This window comes from Sceloporus undulatus, chromosome 5, assembly GCF_019175285.1.
Source record: "Sceloporus undulatus isolate JIND9_A2432 ecotype Alabama chromosome 5, SceUnd_v1.1, whole genome shotgun sequence".
In the NCBI taxonomy this organism is placed as follows: domain Eukaryota; kingdom Metazoa; phylum Chordata; class Lepidosauria; order Squamata; family Phrynosomatidae; genus Sceloporus; species Sceloporus undulatus.
The window spans coordinates 4,603,217-4,615,855 of record NC_056526.1 but is presented as its reverse complement, the minus strand read 5'-3'; the positions used below and the strand labels follow the sequence as shown (position 1 = coordinate 4,615,855).

Below are 12,639 nucleotides of genomic sequence, written 5' to 3'. Positions count from 1 at the left end.
ATTGCCATTTTCGGTGGGGTGGGCATGCTTGAGACAATTGCTGTAATCTCAAAGTTGTTGCAATCTGCTGGTGGTGATAGGAACTCAGAGATCAGCTCCTTTTCACAAGAGTATACTTGTCTCAGCATGGCTGATAAATTGTCTTCCATGTTTGTGGTGGCTTGATGCAGTGTTACTTGCTGAAGCAGTATGGAAGTCTTCAAGAAATTGACTTGTCACAAAACAATAATGACTAATTGTCATTGATAGCTTAATACTAATCCTAAGGATCTTAAACTGGATTGTAGCTGGCACGCATCTTTCCTTGCTGTGCCTTTCACCCTTGTTTGGAGGCTGGATGAATCTGTAAGAGGTGCCCCATCTGTATTCTTTATGGTAAGTAATGAAAAGTTGATTGTAGTTGAGAAAGGGGGGCAAGGAAGATGCTATAAAAGACATATTCATACTTAAACAGTGGCAGTTGTCATTAAAAACCCAAGTTTACCTTTTCAACCATTGCATGTGTGTCCTAGTCATAAAACGGTTTATTTTACTCCTTTACTGAAACCTGCCAATTTCGTTGCTTGGAGTAAAAGAGCAGGTCTGAATAAATGATGGGTGTCAAGTGATAGGATAAGCGAAGGCATTGTTCCTTTCAGGGCTCTGGGAGAAATAAGTATGATTTGGAATGAATGCGTGCTTCCTGCCATTGTTGAATGCAGCTCTTTCCTGCTTTTGTTTCCTAGATTCTGTACATTAGGAGGGATTGAACAGAGATTTCTGTATTACAGCTGTGAAACATGCTTAGCATTCCTCCCTGACTTTGGAGGCCCTTGGGTGTAATTCTAGGATGAGCGGTGTGCATTTCCAGCACGTTGAGTTCTACTGTGGTTAGCAGTTGGGTGTTATCATGAAGGTAACAAATGAAATTCTGTTTTTGGTCCAGGTTAGCCCCACGCTCTACTACTTGAACATACAGTTACACAGGCATTTGATTTACTGTGTGCATTAGCACAAGCCTATTGTTTGCGGAAAAAGTGGACTGCGCATGCGGAAAGCAAACACCAGCTGCCATTTGGGACTCAGTTTGAGCAGCTGTCCAAAGTAAGCATGTGGCAAAAGTAAAGTGGATCACAGAACCTCATTTTGGGACACATGCTGGATCGAATTTTGACTTCTTCAGGAGTTAGTGATCTCCTCTTTGTTGCAGAAAATGCTGAGTGTGACTGAAACTAGAATGTCGTAATTGTAGCAGGCAAAACTCTTGCTTGTCCTTTTCTGTTTAGAAGATTTAGTTGCCTTAAGCCCATTGTCCCTTGCAAGCAGAGTGAGTTGTATGAGGCCTAGAGCTAGGGTTGAAAGACTCGAGGGTTTCAAAAAAAGCTAACAGGTGAAATAATTTCCCTTATCCACATTTTACAAATAGACAAAGTAGTGCAAACTGTATTTTTACGCCAGTTATTACAGTAAAAACTCTAAGCGGCAAGGGACATTAAGCTGTCAAAGTACTCATGAGCAATTTGCCTTTGATTTCTGACCTGTTCATAAACTTAGAATCTTCTCACCTTGTAATTGTGAAAACAAGTAGAGATAGTTGTGGAAGGGCACACCATAGATTTTGTTTTCTATACTGGATTAGGGGAGAATGATCTGGCTGGGCAGCAGTATTGATTGCATTGGCACAGACAGATTGTGGCTAGGTCACATTTGATCTTCATACTGCATGTAACCTTCACAGAGGGTAGCAGATGACTAATATCTACCTCCAGTGACTTGATAAATTCAGATGGTTTTGTATATGGGGTTCTTGCAGGCTTAGCCAGCCATCTTACCAAGTTTCTAAAACAATTGATCCTTCACGGTCACTGAGAGATGTTAGCTCCTTCATACAGTAAGCCCTCTATATCCACAGATTCTTTTTAACCACTGAGTCAAGCATCCACAGTTTGAAAATATTTAAAAAATACATAAATCCCAAAAAGCAAAGCTTGATCTTACCATTTTATATAAGGCACACCAACTTACTGTGCCATTGTTTATCATGGGACTTGAACATCCACAGATTTTGATATCCATGGGGAGTCCTGGAACCAAACTCCAGCTGATACAAAGGGCTGACTATACTTTAAAGATCTGGTGAGGATGAAACGACGGAGTCAGTACAAACTCAAAAGATAGCAACTATGATGAGGCAGTGCACTGTCTGAAGGAACCTTCCTACGAAACTATACTGTTCAGTGTCATTTTGTTGACCACTTTTGGAATAGCTAAAGGCCTGATTTGTGCACATTCTGGAATACAACAGGTTAAACCTTCAGGTGCCCACTGCAGGGTGTTCTGCAGATGTAGGTTGAGCATCCCTAATCAGAAATGCTCAGAAATCAGAAACATTTGGACGGCTCCCATGATGCTAGAACTGCAAAACTCAGCACCTGATCTCATGTAATGGGCTGCAGTCAAAACACAGGTACACAACAGACAAAAAAGGAGCCCTGATGGTGTAGTGATTAAATGCCAGTACTGCAGCCACAAGGTTGTGACCTCGATCCCAGGGCTCCAAGGTTGACTCAACTTTCCATCCTTTCGTAGGTCAGTAAAATTAGTCCCCCATTGGCTTACAGATTGTAAACCACTTAGAGTGTGATGAGTTCACTGATAAGCGGTATAGAAATGTAAATGCTATTGCTGTTTATTCAGCATCCTCAAGGGGGAACAAACCCTCCCCGTCCTCTTCAGCTGCAATACCCTGTACATTGGGCCCACAGTATCAGCAGGGGTTTAGTTTGGTTCCAGAATCCTGTGAGAATGCCAGAAAAGGCAGGTGTTGACATCCTTATGCATAAGATGGCACAAGACAGCAGTGGTAAGCCCTACTTCGATCCATGGGGAGAGATAGGTAAGAAACTACTACAACTTATTATTATTATTATTATTATTATTATTATTATATTTGATCTCACTCTTTTTCTATATACTGGGGGTGGCAATCATGTGACCTGTGGGTTGCAAGCTGGCCCCAAGGTGGTTTTGCTATGCCCAGAGCCCAGTTTCCATCCATCTCCTGACCTGAAAAAGGCAGGAACATTGCAATATGTGGAGATGCAGTTCTCCTCAAAAACACACACCTTATTCTAACAGAATACTATTTACTTCTAAAATTGAAGAGCCAATGTGATTACTGGTTTAAGAGTTGGCTAGAGCTATGGATATCAAAATTCGAGTCCCTGCTGGAGTACTGTACAAAGAACCACTGGGTGATTTTAAGCCATACTCTCTCAGCCTTAGAGGATGGCAATGGCAAACTCCCCTATGTCAAAAATGAGTTGAAGGTACACAAGAACAACTAAAAAGTAGTCTCCACCCCAGTCCAGATGGTTCTCTGGTTTCATGTGGAAGGGCTGGTGTGACATCTGGAGGGCTCTAGGACTGGAAAATAAAAGAAAATTAAAGTTTATCCATCCTTGCTGGACAGTAACAATGATTCTTGGGAGCTTCATGAGATCTCATAAATTTTAGACTAACTGCATTGGAAGTAAGGATGCAATTTCAGCAGTCTTTAGGGGGCTGTACATAGATGGTCCACCGCCCACACCAGATCTTTACAAAGGTATCTGAAGAGCTCTTCTTAAGACTTAAAACGCCTTTGAAAGGAAGTCCTGCTGGTATTACTTATTTTATTATTTCAAGATTGCAGGCACTAATGCTTTATTTCTGTGCTTCAACAATTCTGTTCAAGACTCCTTGTGAGAGCTGGCATTATGTTGGAGGTGACATCTTTGCAGTACAGCAAGAGTAGGATTAAATGATAAATAGATCTATAGACATCATGCTTGGGTCTCTGCTAAGATGACTTTGAGTCTGTACTAAGATGACTTTCGATGACACATGCCCTGATACTGGCGTTACACCGACCACCCAAAAGCATGGCAGGCAGTGTCACAGCACTCCTTTGGCGCAATGTACGACAAACACCAGAAGGAGCACCGAAAAGTGCTGCCACAGTGGCAAGGGTGGCTTTTGCTGGCTCTAAAAGCAGCAGCATTTTGCTGTTTCTTTTGGTGCTGGCAAAGCACCGGATCAGGGATTCCGCTCTATTGGGGCAATCTGTTTAGCCCCTTTGTTTGTGACCGAGGTACTCTGTAGTTGTTAGAGAAAGTGACTGATTTCCAACCCTGTTCTTGCCAATTCCAGAAGCAAGAGCGTGGCAGAAGCATCCTTCAGACCACAGCCCTTGCAAGGTTTGATGGGTGAATGGGTGGAGACTCCCAACCGTCAAACAGTATTGCATAAAAACACACAGCACAGAGTAAACAGACTGGCAGGTTTATGGGGTTGGAAGAAATTACATGGAAGTGAAGTGCTTACTACACTTAGGCAAGCAACCCTGTGAAATGAAACTACGCATATTTTTTCATAAATGTGTTTTTGGTCATTGAATTTCCTGGGATCGCTAAGGCACACATTCCAGAATGCTGCTCTGTCTGGTTGTATTGTGATCAGGTTGGCAGTTGGCTTGTATGGCATTAGTAAAACAAACCTCCTCTGATTATTCATGGAGGCTTCAACAGAAATGTTTACATTAGTTGGACAGCTAACGCTGTTGAGTACAGGAATGCCCAACTTTGAGCTGGCATGTTAAGGGTCAGGCTACCAGTCCCAGACACAAACTAAAACTATAATGCATTACAAAGACAGAGTTTGGATGAAGAATTATAGAATTATAGTGAACTTGATTTTTAGCGTAAGTGCCTATTTGAATGGATAGATTACCATTCAGACTGGTGACCTACAGTTATGTTTTACTGTTCTAGGGAATTGTTTCAGTAGTCAGTGTGTTCGTGCCTCTGCTCAAAAGTTAAACACACTCACCCCTCCACATTTGCACCTTTGACTTTTGCGAATTTGATTATTCACAGATTTTATTTTCTCTCTAGGAATGTCTAGGTCCTCCATCGCGACTCTATGGTCAACTTTAACCAAGTCGCACTGAAGGATTTAGAGATTCCTGGAGAGAACACTCCACTAGACACTTGTAGCGCCTCCAGAACAGTTTTGTGATTAAGGTCTGGCAGATGTTGCCCACAGAGTTGCACTGGAGGACCTAGAGATTCTGAGAGAGATGTTCTCTCAGGTATAAAAACATAAGTGTTTTTGTTATTTGCGGTTTTTCCACATTCATGGGGGTCCTATGCCCTTAACCCCAGCGAATGTGGAGGGATGAGTGTAGAAGTGTATATGAACAAGAGACTTACAAATACAGGGAGGCATACCTTTTAACTTATTTTTGAGGTGCATGAGTAAGTCTGAGGTTTGATCTTGACCAGAGCCATCACCATCTTGTCTTTACTCCGTTGCATTATAATCCACCACCCGACATGTAGATTCTAAAAACAAAACCTCCATTTGCAGTAACGGAAGGGTTTGAGTTTGGTTTTTTTGTTAGGAATTTGTTTGTTTTCTAATGGAGGAATTTATTTGTTTTGTGATGGAGGAACCTTAATCCAGTTTAGGCCTTTTGCATGTTTATTTGTAAGTAAAGAAGAAGATAATTTTCAGCTATAGAATCATAGAGTTGGAAGAGCCCACAAGGGCCATCCAGTCCAACCCCCTGCCATGCAGGAACTCTCAATCAAAGCCTCTGCTTAAAGACCTCCAAAGAAGGGAAGGAGTGTGTTCCACTGTCGAACAGCCCTTACTGTCTTGAAGTTCCTCCTAATGTTGAGCTGGAATCTCTTTTCCTGCAGCTTACATCCATTGCTCCAGGTCCTAGTCTCTGGAGCAGCAGAAAACAAGCTTGCTCCCTCCTCAATATGACATCCCTTCATATATTTAAATAGGGCTATCGTATCACCTCTTAACCTTCTTTTTTCCAGGCTAAACATCCCCAGCTCCCTGAGTCTTTCCTCATAGGGCATGGTTTCCAGACCTTTCACCATTTTAGTCGCCCTCCTTTGGACACGCTCCAGTTTCTCAGTGTCCTTTTTGAATTGTAGTGCTCAGAACTGGACACAGTACTCCAGGTGGGGCCTGACCAGAGCAGAATACAGTGGCACTATTACTTCTCTTGATCTAGACACTATACTTCTGTTGATGCAGCCTAAAATTGCATTGGCCTTTTTAGCTGCCGTGTTGCACTGTTCACTCATGTTCAACTTATCGTCTACTAGGACTCCAAGATCCCTTTCACACATATAACTCTTGTTCAGTCAGATCTCCCCCATCCTATATCTCTGCATTTTATTTTTCTGCCCTAAGTGCAGTACCTTATATTTCTCCGTGTTGAATTTCATTTTGTTAGCTTTGGCCCAGCTTTCTAGTCTATTCAGGTCGTTTTGAATTTTGATCCTGTCCTCTGGGGTATTATGCATTTACTGTCCTAGTTGACTAGTTACATTATTGTGTGGGCAATCCAGTCCCCCAAATAAACTTTCTGACCTGGCAATATTTCCGTGTAACGCAGGTAGTCCCACAGCAGTGACAGGATTTTTGGAAGCTATTCTGTAGCTGCTAGTGTGGCTCTGCCCACATTCCTTTAAAGTCTCTGCCTTTGGATTGTTTATGATAGAGATCTCTCCATTTATTTGGAGGTACAGCGTAACGCAACTTTGTCCATAGCTGTTTTGATGCATGCCTTTCTCTTTCCTCTTCCTTTGCACCTGCTTTCAGTTTTGGGGAACTTGCGGCATGTTTAGAAGTTTCGTTAAAAGGCCTGAATCTTAGTATAACTAACCCTGTCAGCTGGGATGGGAGAAGAAGGCTTATCAACATGTTAATAATTTTACAATGTGATCAGAAATAGTTGTTGAAAGTGAGTTGTTTGTTGCCCAGATGTCATTAAGAGATGGTTGGAGGAATTTCTCCCTGGAGAATGAGGATATGAAGCCTGTTTGGCCACTTGTTTCAAAGAAAATGTGGTATACAACTGGCCAGCTTGGCCAGCTGACAAAAATTCTGGGAGCTGCAGTCCAAAACATGGAGGACCAGAGTTTGGGAATCAATGCTCTAGCTGGTTTTCCTCCACTGAGCAGTTGGTTGAACCTGAAGGCCTATGAGGCCTCTTCTAACTCTTATGATTCTAACTGATAAAATCAGCTTAGCTTTGATATGAAAATAAGCATATATTTTAGTTTTCCCCAAATGGTTTGGGAGTTCCTAGAAATTTTACATCTCTATCTTTCACCTCCACATTTTTAGCCGGTGATCAGGAACACTGCTTTTCTATTTAATGCAGGTTTCTTTTGCATGGTGCTGTATACCTTTCTTGCTCTACAAACTCCTTAATCCCTGAATGTATGTATTTTCTGGCAGAGCAGGCCAGGAGAAATGGCAAATAACACTTGATAGCTGTGTATCTTGTTCATCTGATCTTCTAGTAATGGCTCTCAGTGGAGTCTTTTACCCCGATCTAGTGACCATGCTGTTGTGTGTTTGACTTGTCATTGTTGGAGACAATAGAGTGCCTAAATAGATATGATCAGATGGGCTAATACAAATTGGCATAACAGGAAGAAGCTGAGATACAGCTAAAGCTGCTGCAGTCTAACAGCTGATTCTTGATTAAATCTAGATTTTCAAGTTTCTGAGACTGGGCATTGAAACAACGAAGAAGAACATGTAGGCAGGAACCTGCTTGCCCTCTTTTAACTAAGAACACTAAGCAGCTCTGTCATGTTTAACCTTTGCTGTGCTGTCATAAACATTGGCTGTTAGAGATGAAGGGAATGGAGAGATCAGATGGCTCATAAGTGTAAATTCTACATTTAACAATAAAAGAAACTTTAAGTCAAGTACGAAGGTTAAGATAAATTACGCCAGGTACACTGTCACTCTAGTGTTCTTTTGCATCAAAATACCAGGCTCAAAAGAAATTGGAAAAATTGGGACTGTGGTACAGGAACAACTCAGTACTGAGCTTTTTAGCCTCTTGCAATAAAACTTGCACACATAAATCATAGAGGTGAAAGAGACCACAAGGGCCAGCTAGTCCAACCCCATTCTGCCATGTTCTTTGTAAAGCCTCATCTGCGTACAGGCAGATGTACACCATCAAAGCCCTCCCTGGGACAGATGGCCACCCAGAAGAAGCCTTTCCACTCTCCAGGGCAGCATTTTCCACTGTTGAACAGCTCTCTCTATCAGGAAGCTCTTCCTAAAGTTGAGGTAGAATCTCTTTTCCTGTAGTTTGAACCCATTGCCAATCTCTGAAGTAGCAGGAAACAAGCTTGCTCCATCCTCAACATGGCATCCCTTCAAATGTTTAAACATGGCTATCATGTCCCACAGTGCAGTGGAAGATGTCTTAGAGATGTCTCATCCACAGAGTCGCCATGAGTTGGGATTGACTCAAGGGTGCTTAACAACAACAAAATCATGTCCTCTCTTAACCTTCTCTTCTCCAGGTTAAACCTACTCATCTCCCTAAGCTTCTCCTCATAGAGCTTGGCAGTTTCCAGTCTTTATTATTACCAATTATAAAACAAATCTTAAAAAAATTATAAACACACAATATCAACAAATTAATAATTATTTGTATTTGTATTTTCCCGCCTCTCCCAGGTGCATTGAGAGGTGGGAAAATTAAACAAATTAACATACATACGAAAAGATACAGAATACAAAGACACTACAACTATTAAAATAAGACTTCTAAAATCCTCAATGAGAGCTAATACCGTATTTCAGTATTCTCCCAATCCTCTGTAATGCACTTTATCAATTTCTGCTCTTGTTATCTTATTTTCAACAAACATTATTGTGTAGCTGAATAAATCACCGTTTACATCATTATAATACTCGTTACATTTTTCTTACTTACATATTCATATGTTATTGTTACCAAAAAGTGTCTAACCTCTATCAACTTATACAGTCATATTCGTAATATTATTTCTATTCATGTTACTGTTCTTTAATCCTTTCCACGTTATATATGTTCTCATTTTGTATTCTTCTCCATCATCTATTTCTCTTTTTGTCCTAGTTTCTGTTCCCAGAATTTTTCCAATACTTTATCACTGGGGTCCATTCCTTGTCAAATTTGCCTGGCATACCAAATTTCATCAAATAGTAAACCTTTCACTGTTTTGGTCTCCCTCCTCTGGACATACTCCAGCTTTTGATACACATACACCATAATTAGGGTTATGTTGGTAAGGAGGGACTGTTGGTCTAGGTTCCAAATTCCTTGTCTTGGGGTTAGGGGAGGAAGGGGTGGTGCATGGCCTTAATTGGAGACATCAACCCACAGGAAGATCGCGCATTGATTGCCTCCGGCTCCTGGTAGCACCCTCTTGCTCTGAGCTGGATACAGACACTTCTCAGAATAACTGAAGACTCTAGAGAAAAACCAGGGTGCCTGAGGTAGTCAGATGAAGTACGTGCAAACCTGAACTTACACTGTCTCTTCCTCTCTTCTCTCCTCCCCTTCATGATCACCAGCTTCCTGCTTTGTATTCTTCTGCATGAGAGCAGAGGAAAGCCAGAGCTGAATTTGCAGCTTTTAGCTGCTAAGAGAAGCGGAAGAGAAGAGGGCATGTGGCAGTTCACTTTCGCTGTTTACCCACAGAGCCACACCCTTACTCTCCTCTTGATTTGAGCGAGCAGAGATCAAGATCCGATGTGGAATATCTGAACACGCTCTGCTGGGAATTTGTTTTTTTCAGTGAACACTGCTGTTTTAAAATTACTGTATGCACCCAGCTTCTTTGTGTCAGTGTGAGGCAAGACTGTTCAGCCAGCTTGGCAGAGTGACTCACAGTTGGCCATTGTGCAGCCTTCCGCAAGCTGTTGAACTGCTGTGCTGTCTGAGGTTGCTTGGGAGTTGCCCTCCAACATCTGGAGAGCTGCATAATTCTCTAAGCAGGTTACAATCTATAAGCCAATTGCCCCCAACAAACTGGGTCCCCATTTTACCAACCTACAAAAGGACGGAAGGCTGAGTCAACCTTGGAGCCCTTGCGATTGAACTCACAAACTTGTGGCTGCCATACCAAATTTTAGCCACTGCCCCACCAAGGCTCTGGGGTTAGTATAACCTGGTGCAGGAGAAGGCAGACTGCTGCAGCCCTCAGAAGTCTGTTTGGGCTCTGGCATGGCTGCAACTGTGCCAAAGCCCAAATGGGGGCCTCTGGTAGAGTCATGCTGGAGGACCTAGAGTTTAAATGTATTAATCAGATCTGTGAAAAATCAGATATGTATCATTCAAAGCTGCAAATGTGGAGGGCTGACTGTAGTGCTGCTGAAGAGGCAGTGCCTCAGCCTCTGGGGGGCCATTTGGGTTCTGGCATGGCTGCTGGACAAGCGAGTAAGGGATGCAGCACACTTTCTCTCTCACTCAGCAGCCATGCCAGTCCTGGTTGTGCTCCCCTTTGGGGCGTCACCCCCCCCCTTTGTGATGTCATCCGATGCAGTCCGCACCCCCCTCCTGATGCCATTGTTGGTAACCATGTCCCTGCTTCAGTTTCAGTAGCTTTCACGATCTGTGTGTGTATAAGTGTTAAAATGTTCAAACTTTTTCTTAAAGTACTTGGCAAAATGAACATGTACCTGTCCTCTGCAACAGTTTGGCCTGGGACTTATATGTTTGCTGTTTTGTTTGCAGATCTGGGAGTTCAGAATGCTGGCTTTTCATTTGGCTCTCACTGCCATCTTTATAGGAAGAGCCTGTTGCAGGTTACCAATTTGATACAGATTTGTTCCAAGAAGTTAATAAATGATACCTGGCATTTTCCTTCTTGCTTGCTGCACTTATGTTTACAAGCCCACATTGTATCCTGCCACCTGCTTGGTTTCCACAAACTCAGGAAGCCTCTCCTCTGACTCTTTGAAAGCTCTTGTACATCTTGAATGGAGGAATAAAAACCTGGGGATTTGCTTGGTTTAACTTTGTGTCTGACCTTTTCTCTTTTTCAGGAATGCATTCTCTCTGGCATTATGTCCGTGAATGGAAAGAAGGTCCTTCACATGGATCGCAATGCTTACTATGGAGGTGAAAGCGCATCCATTACACCCCTGGAAGATGTGAGTAACACACATGCACACCAAAAAAAACCCCTGTGTCTTAATAATGTTTGAGGGTGGCTTTTCTTGGGAGCTGCTTTCAGGAGTATTTTAATTGTGTATTCCTGCATGGCAGGGGGTAGTTGCTCAGAAACTACAGTTGGCCCAAAGAGCTGAATCCAGGTTGTTGACTGGAGCTTGCTAAAGGGAGCACACAACTCCCTTGTTGCAACAGCTCCATTGGCTGCAGGTCCAAAGTGCTGGTTTTGACCTATAAAGCCCTATGCGGCTTGGGCCCAGGCTGGTTGAAGGACATATCTCCCTTTATGAACCTGTTAGGGTTTTAAGAGGCCCTGCTCTCTGACCTGCCACTTTTAACAGGCTTGTTAGGTAGGAACAAGAGATAGGTCCTTCTTGATGGCTGTTCTCAGACTTTGGAACTCTCTCCCCAGAGAGACCAGGATCGCCCCATCTTTGTTGTCTTTCCAGCAGCAAGTCAAAATGTTTCTGTGCTGCCCGGCCTTTGCAAATAGTTGAGAGATTGGGCAGGTTAAGAGCCTGTATAAACCTTCATTTTTAGAGTTTTAATATTTTAGTATTTTTAACTTTTTAATATATACTGTTTTAAGCACTTCTATCTTGTAAATTGCATTTTGTTTTTATTGAGTGGTGTGGTTTTTAATACTCCACTAATTTATTTCTGTTGTAATGCCTATTTTTGTATGTTTTAAATTGTATTGTTTTTTTAATTTGTAAGCTGCTTTTTGTCCCAATTGTGTGGGGGGGGGGTGAGCAGCATTTAAAGATAATAATTATCATTGATGGTCCTTGTGGTCCGTTCCAGCTCTTAAGAGTCTATACGTAATTCTATTATTTCTGTCTAGAAATAAACCAGAGCTGCCAGCCATAGTAGCTGTGGGAGTTACGGGTCAAAGGTAACTTCCCTAACCTTCCATAATACCCTCAGCGTGCATAGTGCACCATACTACCTAACTTCATCAGAATTTGGAAGCTGGGGTGGGTGGACATGGTTCAACCTTTGGGAGGAGCTCAACGGAATAATAGCAGGGATCTCCAGGTAGGAGAGAGAGAATCCTACCTGGGAAGCCATTGCTTCCATCCATTCTTGAATACACAAGAGGCAAGTGAAGGAGGGAAAAGAAATAGAAGCATATGAAAAATTGCTATAAACTGTGGTTTATCACTTTAACTGTGAGAGTTGAAATCTGTGAGAAGTACTTCAAATCTCAGAAGTAGGTGGTGGTCTATGCCTTCAAGTTGTTTCTGACTTATGGTGAACCTCTCATGGGGTTTTCTTGACAAGATTTGTTTAGAGGGGGTTTGACATTGCCTTCCTTAGAGGCTGAGAGAGTGTGACTTGGATTCAAACTCTGGTGTTCAGACCACAGCACCATACTGGCTCTTGTGAGAAGTAGAGGCCTTCTTAAATACTCCAGTGGCATCATTGTTAATGTTACTGTACAGCGCATGAGAGGACATGACCAGCGCTTAAGCTTAGCAATCTATATTGCATATGCTAGAAAAAATGGCAAGACAGAGAAGAAGAGAAGTGAAGGTGAGTGGATAAACAGGGGAGATTTGTACATTCCTACCTGTAGTTTAGGCTTAGTTATGGTAAGGTATTAAGAGAACACAGTCTTC

At 42.3% G+C, this 12,639-nt stretch overlaps 1 protein-coding gene across 1 annotated transcript in view; it reads left to right on the top strand.

Moving 5' to 3' along the window:
• GDI2 (GDP dissociation inhibitor 2) overlaps window positions 1-12,639 on the top strand; it is a 33,236-nt gene that overhangs the window by 5,071 nt on the left and 15,526 nt on the right. The window contains exon 2 of the mRNA XM_042468467.1: window positions 10,891-10,998. Coding sequence (XP_042324401.1) covers window positions 10,891-10,998 — 108 coding nt within the window. The remainder of the gene's footprint in view (window positions 1-10,890; window positions 10,999-12,639) is intronic.